Source organism: Grus americana, chromosome 1 (genome assembly GCF_028858705.1).
Source record: "Grus americana isolate bGruAme1 chromosome 1, bGruAme1.mat, whole genome shotgun sequence".
In the NCBI taxonomy this organism is placed as follows: domain Eukaryota; kingdom Metazoa; phylum Chordata; class Aves; order Gruiformes; family Gruidae; genus Grus; species Grus americana.
In genome coordinates, this window is record NC_072852.1 from 190,211,287 (window position 1) to 190,233,731 (window position 22,445).

The 22,445-nt window shown below is 44.0% G+C and overlaps 1 protein-coding gene and 1 long non-coding RNA gene across 6 annotated transcripts; one reads left to right on the plus strand and one right to left on the minus strand.

Moving 5' to 3' along the window:
• Positions 1 to 2,904: 2,904 nt before the first annotated feature.
• Positions 2,905 to 18,451, minus strand: SLC25A15 (solute carrier family 25 member 15). 5 transcript variants are annotated; one of them, XM_054827780.1, is made up of 10 exons: positions 18,320 to 18,451; positions 17,465 to 17,578; positions 15,972 to 16,042; positions 15,535 to 15,663; positions 15,291 to 15,419; positions 11,473 to 11,731; positions 7,826 to 7,963; positions 7,323 to 7,492; positions 6,147 to 6,305; positions 2,905 to 5,242 (listed from the first exon to the last, which is right to left on the minus strand). In XM_054827780.1, the coding sequence occupies exons 6-10, from the start codon at positions 11,676 to 11,678 to the stop codon at positions 5,118 to 5,120; spliced, it is 798 nt and encodes a 265-aa protein (XP_054683755.1). In that variant the 5' UTR covers positions 11,679 to 11,731; positions 15,291 to 15,419; positions 15,535 to 15,663; positions 15,972 to 16,042; positions 17,465 to 17,578; positions 18,320 to 18,451; the 3' UTR covers positions 2,905 to 5,117. The 5 variants fall into 5 exon arrangements, with proteins under 5 accessions (XP_054683755.1, XP_054683737.1, XP_054683717.1 ...); XM_054827762.1 differs by lacking the exon at positions 15,291 to 15,419; XM_054827742.1 differs by lacking the exons at positions 15,291 to 15,419; positions 15,972 to 16,042.
• A 183-nt stretch (positions 18,452 to 18,634) lies between these two features.
• Positions 18,635 to 22,234, plus strand: LOC129207183 (uncharacterized). Its single transcript, XR_008577392.1, has 3 exons — positions 18,635 to 19,073; positions 19,803 to 19,886; positions 21,210 to 22,234. It is a non-coding gene; the product is annotated as an uncharacterized LOC129207183 (long non-coding RNA).
• Positions 22,235 to 22,445: the final 211 nt, after the last annotated feature.

Here is a 22,445-nt window from a genome sequence, read left to right on the forward strand (position 1 = left end):
TGGTTCTGTTGCTTCCTTAGTCTTTTTATTGTTGGGAACTAAGGACAGAAGGGGAGTGACATGGCTTCCCATAGCTAATACCTAGTTAATGAAGTAGGCAGAGAGATCATGCTTTCTCTGTGCTCACTTGAGGGTAGTGACATACTATGAAGTGTATGTCTGGACTCAAGTTTTGCTATTGTTAGGTAATTACCTGGTATTTAGGAGCTGAGCTGTGGGAAACTCCCACAGCATTGGAGGCTGTTCCTGTTGGCACTGTAATTCAAGTGTGGAGGTTGAAAGCTGTGTTCAATGACAGTGTGTCCTAACAATTGTGTGCAGCTCTAGCTGCATAATAGAGTCAGCCTGTGTCATTTAGATCATAGAATGGTTTGGGTTGGAAGGGACCTCAAAGATCATCTACTTCCAACCCCCTGCCATGGGCAGGGACACCCTCCACTAGACCAGGTTGCCCAAAGCCCCATCCAACCTGGCCTTGAACACTTCCAGGGAAGGGGCATCCACAACCTCTCTGGGCAACCTGTTCCAGTGCCTCATCACCATCATAGAGAAGAATTTCTTTCTAACATCTCATCTAAATCGACCCATTACCCCTTGTCCTGTCACTACGTTCCCTGATAAACAGTCCCTCTCCATCTTTCCTGTAGGCCCCCTCAGGTACCAGAAGGCTGCAGTAAGGTCTTCCTAGAGCCGCCTTCTCTCCAGGCTGAACAATCCCAACTCAGCCTGTCTGCATAGGAGAGGTGCTCCAGCCCCCTGATCAGCTTCATAGCCCTCCTCTGGACTCCCTCCAACAGTTTGATGCAGTACTCCAGGTGGGGTCTCACAAGAGCAGAGTAGAGGGGCAGAATCACCTCTCTTGGCCTGCTGGTCACACTGCTTTTGATACAGCCCAGTTTACAATTGGCTTTCCAGGCCACAAGCATGTGTTGCCAGGTCATGTCGTTTCTCATCAGCCAACACCCTTGACTCCTCCTCAGGGCTGCTCTGAAGCCATTCTCCACCTGGCTTGTATTAGTGTATGATTGTGATGAATCCATGTGCAGGACCTTGCACTTGGCCTTGTTGAACTTCATGTGGTTCACACAGGCCCACATCTCCAGCCTGTCAAGGTCCCTCTGGATGGCGTCCCTCCCCTCCAGTGTGTCAACCACACCACACAACTTGGTGTCATCAGTAAACTTGCTGAGGGCGCACTTGATCCCATTATCCATGCTGCTGACAAAGCTGTTAAACAGTGCCAGTCCCAATACCTACCCCCTGAGGACCACCACTTGTCACTGTTCTCCACTTGGACACTGAGCTGTTGACCACAGCTCTTTTGAGTGCAATCATCCAGCCAATTCCTTATCCCCTAAGGGGTCTGTCTGTCAAATCCCTGTCTCTCCAATTTAGATACAGTGTGATATTTAGGGATATTGTGAATGGAAGTAGCTGGAGGTCATGCAGTCCAAACTCCTCTGCAAAGCAGGGCTTGCCAGAACAGGCTCACAGTGCCTAGTTCAGTTCTGTGTATTTCTAAGGATGGAGATTTCATACAAGACTTAATTTAATAACTGTTTTTCCTTCCTTGTTGGAATTTCCCACATTCCAAGTTGTGCCTGTTGTCTCCTGTCCTGCCTCTGGACAGAAGAGCCTGGTTCTGGCCCCTCCCATGAAGGAAGTAACTGCAGACAGCAGTAGTATTTCTCAGTTTTCTCTTATGGATGAGCAAATCCATCTCTCTCTACTGTCCATCCTGGTTGCCCTCTGCTTGACCTGCTCCAGAATGTCACTGGGGAACATGAAACTGGATGTGGTATTCCAGATCTGCTCTGACGGCAGTAGGAGTAGAGGGCCAGAACTGATTTGCTGCTTCCAGAGCCTGCTATTGCAGCTAGCCTTTGCTGCAAGGGCTCAACTTCTGCAACGCTGTTCCCAAGCTGTAGTCTTGATGCACGTTATTGCACATTAAACTTACTAAACTGCCCCTCAAGGTTAAGTGGTGCTGGTGAAGTTAATGTAGCCCATGTGTCTGCTCCTGCCAAGCTCTGCCTTGAGAGAAGGAATAGATACCCGCTTACACAGGGGTGAGAACAAAGCTGTGTCACTAGAGGGCAATGGAATGAAAAGGCGGACAAGGCTCCTGCGTCAGCACAGTGCTAGGAGCTGGAATGGGGATGCCATTTGCTCACAGCTAGAAGTGGCTGATGACTCAGTTGCTTTTGGCTTAGCTCTGGCAACTGGATATTGCTGTCCTAGGATGCCCTCTCTCATCACTTGCAGGGCAGTTAGGGTGAACCCTCTTCCTGCTTATGAAATAAGCTAATCTCATATAGCAGCAGCAAAGGCTGTAACAGCAAAAGTCAGATCTTCTAGCTGAAGCATGCAGTTAAGGCTGTTGTGCAAGCAGGAGTGAGTAACAAAATAGCTGTGAGAGGGAGATACATCACTCTTCAGCAACCCAAGCACCACTGCTCAGGTGGTAACAGTAGGTCTTGAACTCCACAGCAGTGCCAAGGTAGTGGACATTCATCCCTTACATGTGTAGAATACAGGTGACCTGTGCCAGACTCCTGGCATTCTTCCAGGAGGAAACTTACCCTTATAGCAGGTAACACGGTCATCAACTATCTAGGAACTTGGGTTTAGCCCTACTGTTAGAACTGACTTTGGTACTAACAAAGCAGTGGGCAAAGGGCTAATCTATGGGCTTTATTTTCCATAGCAAATGATGTAAAATCTGCAGTTGTTTCACAGCACCTTATTATAGCTGGTGCTTTCCCTTTAGTTTTGAGGATTTTATACATTGATTGCAAAAAGCCTTTTCCTTTAATTCTGGAGAGGTGGTGACAGTGACTTCAATCTCTTTTGCTCCTCAGCTAGACAAGCTTAAGTGTTGTTGCATAAACAATAGGCCAGTACTCAGTTAATCAAATCAAACTTTATTCCCATGAATTCCTATTCCAACATTATGACGTTCTTAGCTGAACAACTGATACATGTGTACAGCTTAAGCAGCTGTGAATGGAAAAAATTACTGCTCCTATCAACTTCAAAAGGTAAAGTCTCAAAATGCATGTCTACTTCAGCCCCCAGCTTCTTGCTGTGGGTTCAGTTCTAAGTATCTTGCTTCTTTTGAAGCTTCAACTTTTATATTAAAAACTGCAACCATGAGCTTTAAAAAATGAAAGCAAAGACAAATCTAAGAAATAGATTGAAGTATTCCACTGATGTGGAGTGAGTCCTTGCCTTTTCATAACTATTAGAAACATGTACAAATATACTATTTCTCTTGGGTAGACAACTTTGAAAAGAAGGGGAAATCTAACAACTCTTAAAGCCTCCCACCTGAATTATTTAAACATTTGGCATAAATTCCTTTTAAAGTACTGACAATGCACAGTATTACTGTCCCGGTGTGCCAGTCACTCAAGGTAAATTGTTGCAATAAACAGAAGATTCTTCAGCCCTGCTCTGCTTGTAACTGTTCTCAGGGGTGTATGAAAGGGAGATAAGCAGTTCTTGCTGTGTGTGAAAGCTGGGGAAGCAAGAAGAGTTTGTGGAACTCCAGCAATCACCTTTCGTCAAAGGGGCTGTAACAATGCAGTGCAGTAGGCAGTTTAAGTGCACCCTGGCTCTGCTGCGAGAGGCAGTAGGTACCGAGATGCTTTCATCTATGGCTAAAGCTTTTACCTGTGTCTGGATCTGAAGGGGAAGCTGTAACACGCAAAACTGGTCAGTGACTGATGACAGTCACAGCTAAGCTGTGGTTGCTGTGACAAGTTGCTAATCTCTGTGTAGCTCTGATGATCTCAGTGGGTCAAAGATCTCTGCTGATCCCAGGGGGCAGCCTGTTCTGTGCCCTCCACAAGGGTGGGTTGTCACTTACAGCACACAGACAACATCCCTCTGTACAACTCCAGGCCTGAGTCTTGAACTGTGTTGCTACCGAGACCTGATTTGCCTTCTCTCAGGATAAGCAGTAGCTGCTGCTTATAAGGGAGAGCATGCTTGTATAAAGAACACGCTACTTAAAGACAGTGGTAGCTAGAAATAGGTGTTACTGCGTCATTTTGGGTAACACTGACTAACTGCACATTTAATCAAGTAACATGACCAAGCACACATGCCCTCCAGGCCTGAGGGTGACATGAACTATCCGGTCACATGAGCTTTTTCCACTCAGCTGAGGAGACACAGCTTGGGGCAGAACTCCAGCACAAGCAAGCACTACGCCATGGAGACCATGGTGTCAGTTGTCTCTAAGAACTCAGTTCTGGCTTTCTGCTCCTCTCCAGCTTCCCGCCCTTCAAGCACATGGACTCATTCATGTCAAGGTGACCCCAAACAGGAGCCTACACAAAGTTACAATTCTGTGCTCAGAGCCAGCAGACATTTCCAGCAGTCGCCCTTATGTTAAGTATTTAATTCAGTGGTGCTTGGTGTAGTCCAGCACTTCTTGGATTTAGAAAATAATAAAACACTGCCTAGACTCCTTAAATCCAGTAACCATGTGTTTTTATGTCAAAAGCAGGCATATCTCACCTCTGAGTCATTAAAGTAGGAAGTGTTCACTCCCTACCTTGTATAAGTCCATTCATGGGACAGAGGTCACAAGTCAGTCACCAAGTGCCATGACCTTGGAAAGTCACAGAGCAGAAGGGAGCTGGAAAAGCGCAGGGGTCTAGCTGAGGGATATGTGTCAGTTAGTCATTCTCAGCAAGATCAGACAGGACTGCCATTAGTTTGAGTCAGACGCTTGCCAGCAACCACTTGGAAAGTTCACCACCACAGCATGGATTTTAAATCATAGCCTACCACTGCATGTTACACCAAACCCAACAGGTCAACAGAAGTTATTTTAGCACCATTACAGGTCAGGAAAATACCATTTATGACATGCAATGTACCTAGCACAGAATCTGCAAGATGGAGATAGTTCTGCTGGTCCAATTCAAGCAGCATGTACACATCTCTCTAAAATCACCTGTATTTAAAAGATTACAAATCCTAAACTGGAGTTCCTAAAATCAGGTCACTGATTTGGCCCTGCTCAGACCATGATGTGATCTACACATTTTTGATTATTAAAGTGATCCTCACACAACCTTTTGTTCTCCATCTGCTAGAAGGTATCAGTAAGAATCTATTTGTTGCATCATAAGTTTCCGGCTGTACTCATAAGCAAGGAATAGTGCCCCATTGGCCAGGAATGCACGGATCATAGTTGGCTTTAGTCCAGAATACAAGGCAAGTACACCTGGAAAGGAAATCGGAGCCAGTTAGCAATTTATTAAAATGCCTATCTGCATCAATCACTGTGCTTTTTACCTTTGCAGGACACTGAATTAAGGCTTCTGCTTACAGGGACATGCACACACAGAGGTGAGCTCGCTGCTGTAGCAGCTAACTGCAGTGTTAGTGGATATTGATACAGGAGGAGTACCTAGAGTTGTAACATGAGGTTAGCCGTTTAAGTGTTTGCGTTAGAAGCTTATTTCAGGTATGACAGGGTTTTCAGAAAGCTACCTTGGTCACCTGAGGATACAGCTCACAGCAACTGTACCACAGCTGGCAAGGGGACAGAAAGAACAGCAGGACTATGTTGGAACTGTGCCCCAAGCCAGACTCCTGCTCTGATTAGTGTCTTCCCTAGCAACAGGGCCAGGATTAACATCTGCTGCCATGTACATTCTGACACCATCTTCTAAAGTGCTTGATGCAGACCTTTTCCAGAGATGAGACACTGAGGTAGATGCCCCAAGTTGCCAAGCTAGACAGGATTGATTTATTAGACAGCCCTCAGCCATATCTTAACTTCCAGAGGTGAAGAAAAATTCTGTACTGAACTTAACCAGTTCCTTCAATTTTCATGTATAGGTTTGGTCATGGGTAATGGAGCTTTTAACACATACTGAGCTGTTAGGTATAAGTAAGTGAATTGTCTCCTGAACCAAGAGGCATGGGAGATGCAGTAGGTCTCAATTTCTGGATTCCAAGCTTTCCAGACTACATGAAACATCAATATTTGTTTGTTAGAAACAGTTATTGTCTGTCTCTAACACATTATCAGTGGACTAGATTTCTTAAGCAATTTTTGGTATTGGAGGATATAGATTTCAATCTGCAGCCCTGCAGATTCAGTTGATATGCTGCACACTCACCTTCTGTTCTCACAACAGTCACAAATGTTCCCATAAAGCCCGTCTGTTTTCCAGCCATTGAAAGAACCTGAATTCTAGATTTGACACAGTCCACAGGATACACAGCAATCCACAGACAGCTGCCTCCAAAACCTCCACTTAGTAGCAACGGAATGGGACCTAAATGTAAGAAACAAGCTTTTATATACACCACAAAATATTCACCAACATAAATATTATTTCATCTACAGAAGTCAAAGAGAACAGAGGAACATGCTTATGACAAAAAGTGCAGTTTCTGCTCCCCCACAAACATTTAAGTTAATTTTAAGCCACTGGTGAGTTGCAAGTCTAACCAGAAGCTCAAAGGTTACAAGGAGTGCCTCTTCGCATGGCCAAACTAAAAAAGCATAACTCAGAATTCTGTTTTGACTGTATTAACTAAATTAACTCCACTCCTTTCACACTTGTAATCACTTTCCAGTGCTAACTGTGAAATGGTTTAGAGTAACATCACATAGTGGCACTAATCACCTATACAGAGATTTGTTTGGTACAGTGAAGTTACTTTGTGATCAGTCATTTTTCATGATGCAACCTCATTTTGTGTTTCAGATCAGATGTTTAGAAGCATTTTGCAACAGACAGCAGAATGCATGCAGCTGAAATCCTAACTCCCAGCAAGACAAAGTATTACTGTTCAGTCTTTGAACAGCAGACAAGCAAACTTTATTCTGGCATTGCCTTATTTTTTCATGTCTGATTTTCAAACTCAGTGTTCTCTTACTATCATTGTAATGACATCTACCAGTCAGCATACACTTGAACACACTGTTCAAGAGAATACAACTAAAGACTTCAAAATCGCTCGGAATGGCTGCTGAAATGAAATAGTCCAGAGTTGTGTTGCACCGTAAGGTCAGATATTTAAGTAGTTTTGTAGTATTACCATTAGCTCGCTGTATTTATTTGTTATTTATAATACATCCTGCTCCACTGGAAAATGTCACTTCAATAATTCACTACTATATACACAAATTGCAAACCTGTGTATTTTTACGTCCAGTTTCCTTCATTTTGCATGTATTTTACAACTGCTGCGCATGATTAGCATATCTTCAGGGAAGACATGCTCCCCCCTCTTTATGTTTCCCATGACAGCATGCTAACATCCACCTGGAAAAAGGGGCACCGTACCTAATTCATCTTTTGATCTCCCAGAGGCAAAGAATGTCCGGCTCAGTTCATACCCTCCAAAGAAGAAGAAATAGCCTGGGACTTCCCGCAGCAAAGTGCTTGACAGACCACGGTAAAATCCAAGGGGACCATCCTTTTGAATAACACCCTTCACTACTGACCAAACTGTACTGATAGAGAAGTTGATCCAGTTAGTGATGCTTAATAGCCAGATAATGAGAAGGTTACAGGACAACAGGCAACTGCAGTAACAAAGAAGGGTTAGACCCATTGTGTTAGACAATATAATTCAAGTGACACTTAGAACAAGATCCTGCTGGGAGCCCTTCACTGGCATCCAGCTTCACTAGTACCTGGAAGATCTCCAGGCTGTGACCCTCCCAGCTGCAACTCTTCTCTGGTTAACAGCACACTACAAATGTGACACTGAGAGCCAACACAGAATTAAAATAATAAATACATATTAAAGTGTTTCAGAGGTACTGTGCAGGGCGTATACTTACTTGTGTCCCTGGATTATCTTTCCTGACAACTGCATTTCGTGCATGGCCTGCAGCCGGCACTTCACCAGCTCCGTTGGGCAGAGGACAAGGGTGGCAAAGGCAGAGGCGAAGGAGCCTGCAGCAGCATTCTGCAGATCACTGCAAGAGAGAAGCTGCAGAGGGTATCTGGGCACTAACCTTCAGTGCAGTGGAGACACTGCACGAGCTATCAGCCTCCTGAACATGTACTCTAAATACCATAAAGAAAAACTGACAGACAGTCTTGGGGGAAAGAGTCCGAAGGGAAAAGGGCTGAACTACGGAGGTGATAAACCTAGCTCATCCCATTGCATGTACAACTCAAATACATCCTTTTGACACTTGAAAAGATATATTGCAACATTTACCTTTGTTGCTATGCGTTAGTGATTACAGCAGAATAAACATTATCAAATCTTCCCTTTCTTGGCTTTTATAAAAGTTTTGTAGATTTGTTTTACTGGGCAACTTTTGGATACTAGTACTATTCCTCAAAGAGAACAGGAACAATAATCACCCCATACAGATGGCAGTGTTCTCAAATTCACCTTATCAGTATTAATACCAGTTTTCAGTAGAAGATGATACAAATCCGAAACCAAGGCACAACAGACCACTATAACCTTTATACGGATGTGCTGCCATGAATACAACCATCTGAATCAGAGATGGTGCAAACAAACCACACAACAGAACAGGACAGCACTGTAATCTGCATTGACTCACAGTATTCCAAAACTGGGACTTACTTTGCGGTGATTCTACACATTTGCAAAGTCTGGGCTGCTAAACTCCCAGGACTTAAAAAGCTGGTATTCCAGGATCATACAGCTTTATGATACACTTTAAACAGGCTCCTACAGATGCTGGTGTTGGACAGGAGCTGCACAATAGCAGAGAACAAGCAAGTGGAGCTTCTCTTTTTTTTTTTTCCCAGAGCCTGGCGAGTCAGCACAGCAGAGACTGACCTCGCTGCTGCACAGAATCTCCTTCCATGCAACGGAGATGTTAGCCCAGTGTCCAGCAGTTTTATACACCTACAATACCAGTGCTTAAAGCTACAACTTTTCACCTTACAGAAGCATCATAGAACTAAAAGTTGTGACATGAAGCAAAGCTCGTGACATTCAGATATGGCAGTGACACAAACTGTCAAAGTGGAAGAAATCAGTAACTGCCTGCAGAGCAGCAACTGAATAATAGACAGTAAATAAAAAATGGCAAAAGTGATTGCGCATTGCTTTTCCAGCATGCACACAGCTTGGCGTAACAGGGATCTGAGAGGCAGCCCGCTAAAGCTCAAGACAGAACAAGGCAGAGTTAAAAATATAGTATGTGGCTGAGTCCTGCGGTCATTAAGCTATGAGCTAAAGCAAGGCAATAAAGGTACACTCTGAAGAATTAGGATAAGAAAATATCGAAGAGGCGCCTTCTAACCATGCACTAAAGAGTACATGGGATCCTTCCTCCTTCAAGAGAGAGAAAAAAACCAGATGCTATCAAACTTGAAAAGAATTCTGACACATGTACATAAAGTACTAGATTTAGCCATAATTCAGATATTTTCTACTTTTGCCTGTTGATGTTTAATTCTACACACAAAAACTCAACTAGACCCACTGTTCAGGCTTTGGTCTTTAATACAGTGAGCCCCACTGCAGAAGTAATAAACCTTGAATCCTGTTCAAGTTCCCTCTCAATTCAAAATGCCTAATCCAGTATTTTTTCTGGATGGGAGAGTTTTGATCACACAGCACAGGAGCAAGAATCCTCTACTGTTTACACTGCTGTTTCTTCTGTAAAAGGCATTTATCTTGTTTTTTCAAAGAAAATAACCTCCTGAAGATGACTAGTCACGTACTAAGAAAGTCAAACCGAGGTGAACAAGGATAATAGTTCTCTCACTTTAGACTTTGGCACGGCACAGAATCAGTTTGGTTGGACTAAATGGATGTTAAAACATAAATGGAGTTTAGCATTTCTCTCTCCATTTATGTCCTTTTTGACTCATGCATCAGTGGCATGCATTCTTTTAACTGGAGTAAGTGGTGTTTTGTAACTGTCCCTGTAACTGTTTTGCAAGGCTTCACACACTGAGTGGGGTACTCCTAAACACAGGCAGACCAGGCAAGCTTATTTCCAAGCCCTTTAAAGGTATGACTGAAAAGGTAACTTAAAGCAAAACCAAACTATTATAGCTGGCTTTGAGAAATGACAAACATTATAAAATAATGAAAGAGTGAGAAGTAAATATGAGTAAGAAAAATGGTCAGGTTCACTTCAGTTTTCAACCTGATGCATTTTCTTCTAAGGCTAAGATAGTATCACCCTTTTATAAACAGCAGAGGCAATGAAGGTAATTACAGTTCTCCACTTGTCATGTCTGGAGGATAACTACCTCATCAGGGTTTCTCCCCTCCCCTACAGCACACTACAAAGGCTTCTCGACTCTTCCACAATGAGAATGGGTGGAGATGTCCTGGACAGGCCACATGTACTCAGGGCACCAGTGCAGACCATGTCAAACAATTCTCTCATACATGCACTTTGTAAGATCTCCCCACAATGATCCAGATGAGAATCCAAGGGAGAAACCTTTCAAGTAAACTTAAACCCTTTAGTGTTTTGTCCTAGTACAGCCATGCAGTCACGCTACTTGCTTTTCAATCAACAATGAATCCTGGATCTCAGAAATACCAGTACATGACCAAGGAAAGAAGGGTCAGATGTCAGAGGCACTTGCTATTGCTACATATTCAAATTACGTTTCCATTCTGTATCCTATTCTAAAGATGTCGAGTAGTACACCTACGCATACTGTTTGAACGTTTCCAGCACTACCTTCCCTACATACACCCTGAACATGCTGTCTCAGTCACTGGAGGAGATGATCCTGGGATCTCTGCAGGTCTGTGGTCTACCTCCCAGGAGGGTCACAAAAGATGGGAAGTGTGCTGTTGGTAGGCCTACCTCCTACATTTCAGTGGGTAGGAAAAAATCTGTAAAGGTCTGTAAAAGATCTGTAAAGGTCTGTAAACTGAGCAAGCAGGAAATCCCTGATCTAAGAAAGCAATAAAAAAAGGTAGAAACAATTCTGTCTCAGCTGAGAGGTCTCGACTGCCAGAAAACAGTGAAAGAGAATGCAAGTAGACAGCAATTAATAGAAATTGTTTCTTCATCACTTCATACTCCCTCGTAGCAGGCCTCAGTTTTAAGATAAAGTACATCTTAACATGTGACAGGAGAACATCTCACGTAATGCCACTTTTAGATGCTTGTCTTGCACTTCGGTAGCTACCCATGTCATGTCAGAGATCAAAGGCAGAATCATGGCCTCCCCAGCTACTCCCATTTGCAGACAGACATGACAGAGGCAGAACAAAGCTAATATTCCAGTTAAGTTGTGATTATCTAAACCAGCCAGTTGCAGTGACAAGTAGATGGCTCTGTTGTAGTTGGACACCCTATCCTAGCACAAAGGTGTATATTCCAAAAATTACTACATTGCATACTGGCAGAAGGGGGCCTGGGACATCAGCTGCACCCTGACAATACAATATTTGAAAGCAGCAGCTGCATGATTTTTTATTTATTTATTGTAAAATATGAAACAGATTTCTATTACTAACCTGAGCTTTGTTTTCCTGTCTACTCCAACAATTCTTCTCACAATTTGTTGGCAAAATCCATAGCACATGAACAGAACGGAGTTCTCCGCAATGTTGGCTACAAGCGCTGGTGTGGTTCCCTTGTAGAAGCCTCGAAACCCCACTTGCTTATAAGTTTTCACAAAACAGTCAACAATTCCTTTGTACAGGTCAGGGAATGTCTGCATCTTCACCTTCGCAGTGTCAAAGGGCTGGCCAGTCACCACGCATGCTGTTCCACCTAAGCAAGCAGTGGAAGTTGAAAGGGTGGCTGAAGGTTATCACAACTGAAAGGCCTATATACATGAACAGCACTATTAGGAAAATCACACAGAAAGCAAAGATGAAAAGACAACTGCACCGATTTTAGCACAATGGCATCAATTGCCAGTGGTGAATTTAGTTAACCTGAACAAAAACAAAATCATGCGTAACAGCAGTAACAATTTGATTCTCATTAAACATTTCTTTACCTTGCTAAAAGCAAGCATCTAAATGAATCCTTTCACTTACATAAACGGGTACTGAATTAGAGGTATTGTTCTGCAATCAAGTCACTTGTGTTAATGAGTTAAGCAACATTTTCCCTTGCTCGTTAACGCAGTGGTTCAAAAGCCATCTGATTTTGCTCCAACAATAACAAAAAACTGGAAGATTTGTAATCAAGTGAGACAAAGATTCCTCTAGAACAAGAGGAACACTGCTGAGAGTGCTAAAACTGATGATGCATTATAAATTGATAACCAAAGACTTGACTTCAAAACTCCAGATGACTCCTATTTACATTTATTCCCATGCACTGGAAGAAAGCATCCAGGATAAGCTGAAAAGGGGCAAAAGGGCAAAGTTTCTCAATGTGTTATCTTTTCCAAACTAAACTGCAAGGTCAATACCCTGAAAACTTGTGAGATATATCCATCAATATCATCAATAACCACTTTGCCCACAGTGCAGTGTTCTTCCACAAGATCTAACTCAATTCACTACTCTGCAGAAGGAGCTAACGTTACACTTTTCCAGTAAGAAATACCAGCACACACTGACAGCAATCTTTTAGGAGCCAATACTTAACAGGAAACATATGATAGGTGTACTCTATATAGACTTTATGGTTTTGCTTTTTTAGCAAAAAAGAATCATCCTCAAACAGAAGCTGATCTTTAACCAAAGCACAGTTGACACACATATACCTTAAACAGGGCAAGTTAACAAGATGTTTTTTCAGCTATGAAACAGAAATAATTATCTATAAATGCAGACAATGTAAAGAAACTGAAATAGAAACAAATGTCCAATTAAGATTAGTTATTTTTCCTCTAAGTGGTGAGTAAAAGAGCAAGCAAGCGTTTGCTTAACCAAGGTTATTTTCAATCGATTTTACTCTTTGAGAAAACATTTGTGTTAACATTGTCCTTGCTCCTCTGCAAAGAGGTACTTCAGGTCTTGAGGAACTCAACATCCTAGTTCCCATAAAACCTCATTCTCAACCAGATGGACCATTAAAAGCTTCAGAGCAAATCATGCAAGGAAGCATGAAATGCTTCTTACTCTGGGAAGGATAACCAAGGAGAGAAGTTGCTGGCTCAGACCAGTAACATCCATGTAAGCCTCAGATGAAAAGCAGAGTGGGAAAGGCTCAGCCAATGCTACTTGCAGGCAAGTCAGGTAGATATTCAACTACAGGACAAATGCTAGGTTCCTGTGTAAAGGTAGACCTAAAACATCCACGTGTAGTAAAATAATGGCTTTTGGAAGAAGCCTAAGAAAACCAGGAATGGTCTTGGGAATGCAAAGCTGAAAAAATGGGAGTTGACTGTGAACGGCTGTTCCAAAAAGGGAAAGGGCTCTCCTTACACTGTCATTGGAGGTGGCACAAGAAGCCCAGTAAGCTACAGCAACGAACTTTGTAAGCCTCAAGGTAAAGACCAAGAGTTCCAGTTAATATCTAAAATATTAAAGAAAAAAATAATTCTTCCAGCCAGCAGTAGTCTAAAAAAAAAAATCAACAAAAAACCCAAGACAAACCAGAAAAATAAGTCAACCCTGCTCGAACATTTAGACAAATATGGTCCTAATAATAACATAGGAACAGTATAGAAGAGAGTCCTAATTAATCAAAAAAGTGATTAGAGGTTGCTCAGATCCTAGGCAAAGGACTATGACCCACAGGCAGCTAAATGACGTATTTATTCTTGCTCAGAATTTACTTGCCCCAATATGTCATTACTTACCAGCTAGTCAAGACTGTATCTAGAGAGGAAGGTAAAACGAGGTTACGCATTTGCTGGAGGAACTAGCTGTTTGCCTAGTTAAATACACTTTCTAAAGGGTGCAGAGACACATGTAACACAGAAATGGGCACTACTAATGAACGTAGGCAATACAAAGCAAGTATGTGGAAAGAACATGGAAAACAAATACTAGAGGAACAGTAAAACTATCTATTACAACAGAAGTAGCGAAGAAAAAGAACAAGAACAGTGATTGAGGATTACTGTAGTCATGTTGAAAAAGGTCTGAATTCCTTCATCTTATCCGAAGGAAGGAGAACTATACTAGAGAAGAAAACAGGATAATTAGTTCTAAGATCCTCTAAGCTCTACTGCCAAAAACCAGGCAAGCCTCAAGTGCATGCCCTGTTAGCCTGAATGTGGGCATGGAACAGTATTGCCAGGCAATGGGTTACTAAGCTAATGCCAGTTTCCAGCTCTTGTAGTAGCCAAGATGAGACACACCAGGCTTCAACTCAGAAAGTCAACTTCCTAAGTCAGAGCACTCCACTGCCCTGGATGTTAACAGCAGCATTTCTGAGCTGAAGTACCAGGAAGGAAAGCAATCACAGTTCCCATTTAAGCACCTGGGAACATCTGCAAAACCATAAAGAACTGCACAGATATTAAGCTGCTGCTTTGGGAAATAGCACTTATATAATAGCTATTCTTTACTGAGGGCCCAAAACCCAAGGAGAATGAACAGACTAACAGAAACATATTTTTTCTAAGGCAATGAAGGAATAATAGCAGAAACAATTCTCTTCCCTTGCAGGGAAAGAGGGTGTTGTCTAGTCAATAACATATTTTGCAAAGGCTAACAAAGCAGCTATTTGCTGGGCAAAACATGGTGGCAGACCAAATGCTTTATGAAGGTGCCAGGTTGGACACGTTATCTGTCACCCCTTGCTTTCACTGCACAATGGTTAACTCCACTCTGACAAATGACCTCAAATAACTACCCTTGAATCCACTTAACACCATTAATACTGTCATATTCACAGCCTTAACACAGTCATAAAAGGATTGACTGTAATAGCTATTGTGTGGGGAAAAAAAACATGCATTGTTTAAACTGGTCACAACAGTACAGTAGACAGATCTTTCCTTTCACCTTTTCTGTATAAACATTGTCAGCTTAGAAATGTCAGAAAGACCCCTTTTCCCTGGTAGAGTTCACCCCTCAGCCACAGATGTTACCAACATGATAATATGAGTGAGACAACGCAACTGTTTTCACATTTGTGACTGTCACAACTGGTCCAGCAAAACTTTACAGCACAGACTAGACCAAGTGGAAGTTAGTTAAGTGAAATCTTGATCATCAGTCCCACTACTGAGTGTCCTTCCCAGCTTTTAAAGATTCACACCAGGATGTTGTCTGAGCCAATAGCCCTTCAGACAGAGAGGGTTCCTGTGATAAAAACAGCACCTCAATCACTAACACAACGTTTGAGTTCATTCCAAAACTCTGCTTGCAAGCAATTCTTAAACTCACATAAGCGTGAGAACTAACACTGAAACACAAACCTCCTCCTGGAAAATTATTAGTCTGAAATAAGGGTTACACCATCACTGTCTGACAGGGGTTTCACCAGGGACGAGTGATAGTGATGCAGTTACAACACTGGCTGAGGTCACGTGCTTCACCTCCATATCCTAAAATACAAAAGGCAAGGCTTTTTATAGCAATGGGAAATCGCTTTTACATTTGTCAAAGGTACCAAAGCTGTCCCTCAGAAGTGTTGTGCAATTAAGTTCTCTCCAGCATTACCTGCAGCTCCTGCTGTGAGGTCAATAGCAGCCTGAACAGCAGAGTTGATCCTCATGCTTCACACTTATTTAACAGCTATTTCAGCGTGAAGTCTCCCAGTTTCCTGGCAGGTGTCCAGATACTTGTCTCCTGAAGGAAGAGAAAGATGAAGCAGACACGACTTACAATAACACTGACAGGTAAAAGCATCACACAAATACATTCACTTCCACTGTTCCATTTAGCTTGTTCTAGACCATTTAGAAACAGAAAATGCTTATCCCCGGGACTGAGAAGAAGCATATCTGTATTTTGACTGACTAGTTTTGCCACATTAGGCAAGTCCTCTGAAGTATCACTGCCTAGCTTCAGATTATTTGGGCTTCCCAGCTTTCAGTCTCCCTGGATCTCTCAAATGAGAGCAGAGAGTACCTCCAGGGAACACTGCTGAGCATTACCTTTCTATTGATTACAGAAGCATAGTTTCCATCAAGTGGCAGGAATATATCCCCCTATCTTGACTCCCCACCTACAAAGCAAAACAGAGCATTGATCTCCTCATGGTGAGCAGCAGCTAAGAAAACCGTATTCATGACGATACAGACACATCAGGTATTTCTATGTGGCTCTCAGAAGATATGAGTAAAATCAGAATGTATATGAACATCTAGAATTCTGCCTGGCTGTCATGTTCCCAGTGCAAGTCCCCCCCACACCAGCATATTATAAATAAGAATTACACCCCATCTCTCAGGAAGGCAGCTGGGAAGCAGAAATACAAAGGTGACACTTTCAAATAAAACATTCAAATGAATTCAGTTCTCAAGTTTGCAGCAAGGTACTTTCACTGGGCGAGCAGTTAAAACACGATTGCTTATCTAGAGTAAAAATCACTGAGCCAAAGAGCTCCTGCTGTTTCAGAACCATGTTGCTGCTGAGCGAGACACTTGGCTGGCGGTGCTGTCAAAAAAGTTCCATGACTTAAAAACCACATAAATACACACATGAATCAGCCTCTCATTGATTTTTAGGCCTGGCTTCAAGCATAGTACATCAGTAAACAGAATGTTTTTCACTCTTTTGCCTACTGTAATGCTTCTTTTGAAGCCTGTTGCCTCCTAAAATATATTTTGGAGTAATATGAATGGGAAACATCATTTCCAGTAGGCTACATTGAAAGAATAATTTAAAAAAAAAAACCACCACATTGTTTGAACCACATCCTTTGTACAACTTCTGCATTACAAGCACAGACACTTGCATACAAGTAAGGCTTTAAGAAAGTCTGTCTCTAAACAGATTCATTATTCCTGAAGCTTAAAAAACCAAAACAGTAGGCCAAATACTGTCACTCAGTAACTTCACATGTCCAATCTGTTTAAGATGTGTTGCATGAATCTGAAGGTACTGGGTTTAAAAAAAGGATCACTGTTCTTGTAATAAATGGCACTAATACATGCTGTTTCCAGATTGTGGTTACAGATTTGAACTGTTTCACTACTGACAGCATAGTATGCTAGGTGTTACTTCAAAACAGAGGCTCCAAGACCATGTTACACTTCATTATCCTATATACCTCATTAGCATTCACACAGCACTCTGCAGTTTTGCTTCTTATTTAGATGAAAAAAAGAGCAACAGATCAGCGAGATGGCCTCTGAATGAAGGGAATTACTAGAGTAACAATTGCCTGCATTCAGTAAAATTCACACTGCTTGCATCATGGTGAGTGCTTATCAACTTGTGCCAGTCTCAAGAGGGAGCACATGCCAAATCACCCACAGATACCCACTGAAAACTTGGCAGCAGAAGGAAAAACAGAGATGCCTATAAAAATATGGAAGTTTTAAGAGCCAAGGAAGTTTAGTTTCCTGATCTACAAGAGCACATTGCCACTTTCAGAAGATTTAAGACTTAGTCAAAACTACACCGGTATTATATATGTACATACCTTCTCTCCTATTTTTTTCCTATTTGTAATAATACTAGCAGATTATAAACAGCACGTAGATACAGGGAGGCAACAACTGCTCTGTTACTTCCAAAGCAAATCCAAGCCTCAAACCTGGAAACACAGAAGCATTAGTTAATATAACAGGTCCCACAGAGTCCTCCGCCCACAGCCCCAGACGTTAGTCTCTGCTGATACATTCTCCAAACACGAAGTTGATAAACCCAACAGGTAGCAGTGCTCCTTGGAAGAGCCCACAAAGGCTGGCCCTAACTCTGCTTCCAAGGTCAGAGCAGGCCGGCGGGCAGCAGCAGCGCAACACCGGGGCTAGCGGTGCCAGGCTCCCACACGTGCTCACGGCCACGGCAGCGATGTGAACTCGTTACTGGCCATGCCGCCAGCTCCAGCGTGGGCAAAGCCAAAAGGCGGCTTTCCTTATGAGAGGAGGGCTCAGCCTGCAATTGCCGTAAGCCCCTGTTCCCTGAACACCCACCCACCTGGGGGAAGAAAGCCCCGGCCTGCGCTTGGCGGGGCGGCGCGGGGAGATAGCAGAGGCCTGCCGGGGCGGGAAGCCGCCTAATCCCGCACCGCCCCCGGCCCCACGCCTCTCCCAGGCAGCTGTAGGCAGCCCCCAGCTTCCCGAGGGGCCACGCATGGCTGAGCCCCGAGGCCGCGGCGCACCCCGGGCCCGCCCACCAGGCCCACAGGCTGCAGGGCAGCCCGGCTCCCACCCGGGGACTGCTCCGCGCCGAGCCGAGCCGAGCCACGGCCGGCCCGGACCCGCTCTACCTGCCTGCCTGCCCGACCACGAGGAGGGCAAGGCGGCCGCCACCCGTGCCCAGCGGCACCACTCACCACAGCACGCCGCCCGCCCGGGCAGCCCTGCCGCCCACCGCCGCTGTCCCTATATAGGCGGCCGAGGGAGGCGGTGCGGCCCCCCCGCGGCACCGGGGAAGACGCGGGCCGGGGAAGCGCTGGGCGGGCGGCGGGGCCGGGCCGGGTGGCGGCCTTCGGTGCCCCCGGCGGTGAGAGGCGGATCCGGGCGGGCGGGCGCGCGCGAAAACACCCAGCGGCCGGTGAGGCTGCGTGGGCGGGTGGTCGGGGACAGGGTTTTGGGGTCCCTGCAAGTACTAGCCGCTACGCTGCCCGCGCCCCGCTCCCCCTCCGAAACCCTGCGGCCTGGCGGGGGCCGCGGGCGCCGTGTGCGCTGGCGGGGCTGGGGTGGGGTGGCGGAGCCGCTGGCCGAGGCGGCCCTGAGGCCCTTGCCCGGCGCTCGGGCTCCTGCGCGGCACGGCCCACGGGTGGGTGCGGACGTGGTAGTGGGTGTGAGGGCGAGACTCGGGCTGCTGCTGCTCGGGTCGAATAGCAGCACATCATCCTCATTTCTTACCCCAAAAATCTGGCGATTTGGTGGGCTGCGTTTCAGCTTACTGAGCAGGATTTAACTGAATTTATGAATTAGAACCGCAATATCGTTTTGTTTTGGTTGGTTGGGAGTTTTTTGTTTGTTTTTAAAGAATGATTTATTTAGGAATTAAGTACCCTGAAAAAACAACAGTGTGTGCCTACAGGGGAACCACAGCAGAGGTGCCGTTAACTGCTGACACAGGTATTTATCCTGCAGCCACAGCCTGACTAGAGCTTATTTTTTTTTTTTGGTCGCCTGCTAGTATGCAGTATTTGACACATTTTTTCAATGTCATTCCAGCAATGCAGGAGAAGGAAAATTAACCTGTGGCCATCTTTTTGTTATACATGCCTGAATAACAGTTATGTCGAACAAAAATGGCTACTCCCTCTTCCCTAAAATACAAAATTCCCCATTAAGTTTCACATACATGTTAGAGGACTAAGCTATACAAGAGGAGCTCTTTTATACTTAAAGATACAGCAGTATAAAATCTTCTATGTAAAGGTATAAAGTTATACCTGATATCTTGGATACTGACTAAAATAAAAAGGATTTTCTGCTGCCGCTGTAGTTGAATTGAATAGTCAAATACTTGCAGAGATAAAAAGTGAGAGGTGTTCCTGTTCAGACATCTGCTAAGACCTCTAGCTTGACTTGCATGTAAAAGACAGTGACCTGTAGCATGTGAATGTGCTACAAATTGGACATGGACAGACATTGCAATTGTAAGCAATGTGTAAGCAACTTGCTGCAGATCGACAAGTGACTTCTGCTAAACTGAGATGTCACTTCTGTGGTCGTAACTTTTCAGCAATATGAAGTGGAATATGGCAGCTGAAACCACCGTGCTGAGGGTTAGTACCACTTTCCTCAGCTGAAACTGTGCAAAACTCCTTTGATTTTTTTTTCCCTTCTTCTTTGGATTAGGCATTAATAGAAGTGCTTGCAATAAGGCTCTTCAGAAGCAATGCCCAGGTGAAAGCAATAGGACACTGTACAGCCTGTGGAAAGGTAAATGAGCATTATCTATAACATATATCAGTGATCAGTAATACTTGAGATATTCTGCCAGACCAGGCAGTGTTTCTGGGAAGCGCTGTACTCCTGCAATCCCTGCTGAGCTGCACGTGTTTGTGTGGATTGAGACAAGCAGACCTACATATTTGAGCTTAGATCCATGGTGTTTTCCACAAAATAAAACTGACCGTTCCTACTTTCAAAGCCCAAACCAAGAAAAAAGCATTATAAATACCAGAAAGTTAAATGTACATTTTTTTCTGTCACTTTTAATTATAGGCTTCAGATAGAGCTGATTTTTCTATGCGGTTATTTTGTTTAAAGATTCCTTTTAAATGGTTTGGGGCTATGCTTCAAAATCCGGCAATTGTTAAGGAAGAGCAGGCTAGGTTCCAAATAGTTTTAGAAACTACATCAAATTGTAAATGACTTTATTGCTTTAATGTAGAAATAATTGCTGAGTCTGTGGTAACCAGTTAGTGATGGTGGGTGAGTTAGTTGTGCGTCTCAAATGATCTGAAATACTTTGAGATTTCTGTTTGGTCACAAATAATTTTGACCTGAGTGCTGACTGCTTTTTTAGCAGGACTGCAGTGCTGTTGGAAGATTCAGTTGGTGAAAAATATCTAACCTCTAATGTGATGAAGCTTGCAACTAATACGCCATTAAATCACGTGCTGCCTGCTGTTGCAGTTTGCCAGCTGAAACAACAGGCCTTGAGTATTTCAGGATGCTTGTTCAGAACCATGTTCCTCCGGCAGGCCACTAGGCTTGGTCTGCTCTTGTTTGGACCCCGTACAAAAGGTGGAGATGGTGAGAGTGCTTGAAATGTTGCCTGGGAGATTTTATAGCCGTCAAATGCAGCACTACAATGAGCATATTGCCACCACATGGCTATTTCTGCTACCTGCACCCGTGTCTACTAAGCCAAACTGTACTTTTTGCCCCTGCACTGTGCTGGCAGGGAGGTCCTAATTGACAATTTGTTTGGGGCTTAACTTTAAGCTTTCCCCTGGAAGGATTTAGGCAGGAAATCGGACACATACAGAGAGCTCGGCTTGCACGTGCTTTGCAGGAACATGGAAGTGTTGTCTGGGGCTGAAGGGGTCTGACTTGGGGTATGGGTGATTGGCTTTGGATGTGATGGCCCACGATGTGACGGGAGGGGCACGACCACCCTTGAGCAGAGTGTTTTGGCACTGGAGGGATGGGTAACTTCTGGGAGCTGAAAAGCTGGGAGGAGGATGCTATGGAAACTTGTCTGATGCAGGAGAGGAAGCGGTTTCCTTGCAACACGCATTCCTTTCCATCTTGCAGGATCCCAGCAGTCCAAGCCTATCTCCTGGGCCCACCATCTCCAGCCAACAACAGGCAAAGTATTTGCTCCCTGAAAGCCATTTTGCCTTTCCTAATTCTTAGGGAAGTCTTCATTGCGCAGGAGGATGAACGTCAGTTCTTCGCAAGTATCGTCTCAGAATAGCAGCCAGAGCTGCAGAAACGAGACCATCAAAACCTTGCAGTGGATGTTTTCCAGTTTGGAGAGGCGAGTCAAGCAGTACAGTACCACGTGGGGGTTGTACATGGAGGAAAAGTAAGATGGCTCCTGCATGTAAGGCATTACACAGGTCATAATGATTTAGGTACTGATGTGCTACTGTCAACTGCAAGTGACAGGACAGTGTTGGCCTTTCCAGAGTAGGTTGCAGTCGATGAAGTGAAGGTTTGGGGGACGGCTTTGAACAATATTTCACAAGGGTGTTTGGCCCTAACCTAATGCAAAATAGACTCCCCAAGTCAGAGGTGAGGAGCTTCAGCATGAAACATTTCAGTCTGCTAGTCCGTTTCTTTTGCACCAAATTAATTACTAGTGTAGATGGTCCCACTACCTTGGGAACTCCAGAACTTCCTGGGCTGTGGCATCTTCCTAGTAAGTGCAGAGACTGAAGACCTTACTGAAAATCCGTCTGGAAGCACAGGGATGAGGGATAGTGCAAGTCTGAGGGGGAAAAAAAGCTCATGCTCTTGCTGTAGGGATCATTCTGAGAGAAAGAGACTAGCTGCAGCCACCATTTTATCACAATGGAGAACATGGGCAGTGCAGGATGCATTGCTGTGTGAAACGGCAGCTGAAGACCACCAAAATAATTTGGAGCAGACTTGGTGACACAAACTGTGTACTGTGACTACTGATTCCAACAGGAGTGAAAACATCAGAGGTGTTCAGCTGTGTTCAAGGATTGCGTTGGTCTGATTTACAGCAGAGTAAACCATCCAGAGACAGGTCTTTGGAAGAATGTTTCTTTGCAATGTAAGAATTGTAGTTCCATGTTCTGTTTTCTATACTTTGCACAATAAATTGTTTTTCTTAGTTTGCTTAATATTCTTGGTAACTACTAGTTGTTATGACAATACACCGTGAGCCTTTTCTGCCTGTTTGTTAGCCAACCGCAAAGACTTACCCTTAAAATCTCATGCAAAACCAGCAACCTGAAAGACCAATGTGCAGTTACTGAATATCAGCCAAACTCTGGGAGTTGTCTTGTTACATTGCCT

What these genes read in the sequence shown, in the direction of transcription:
- SLC25A15 (XM_054827742.1), bottom strand. Translation starts at nt 15,589, where the DNA reads ATGAGGATCAACTCTGCTGTTCAGGCTGCTATTGACCTCACAGCAGGA. An exon ending in GAGATCAAAAGATGAATTAG is followed by an intron (nt 6,306 to 7,322) that starts GTACGGTGCCCC and finishes TCTTACATTTAG; the next exon opens with GTCCCATTCCGTTGCTACTA. An exon ending in GACTGTTGTGAGAACAGAAG is followed by an intron (nt 5,243 to 6,146) that starts GTGAGTGTGCAG and finishes TTTCCTTTCCAG; the next exon opens with GTGTACTTGCCTTGTATTCT.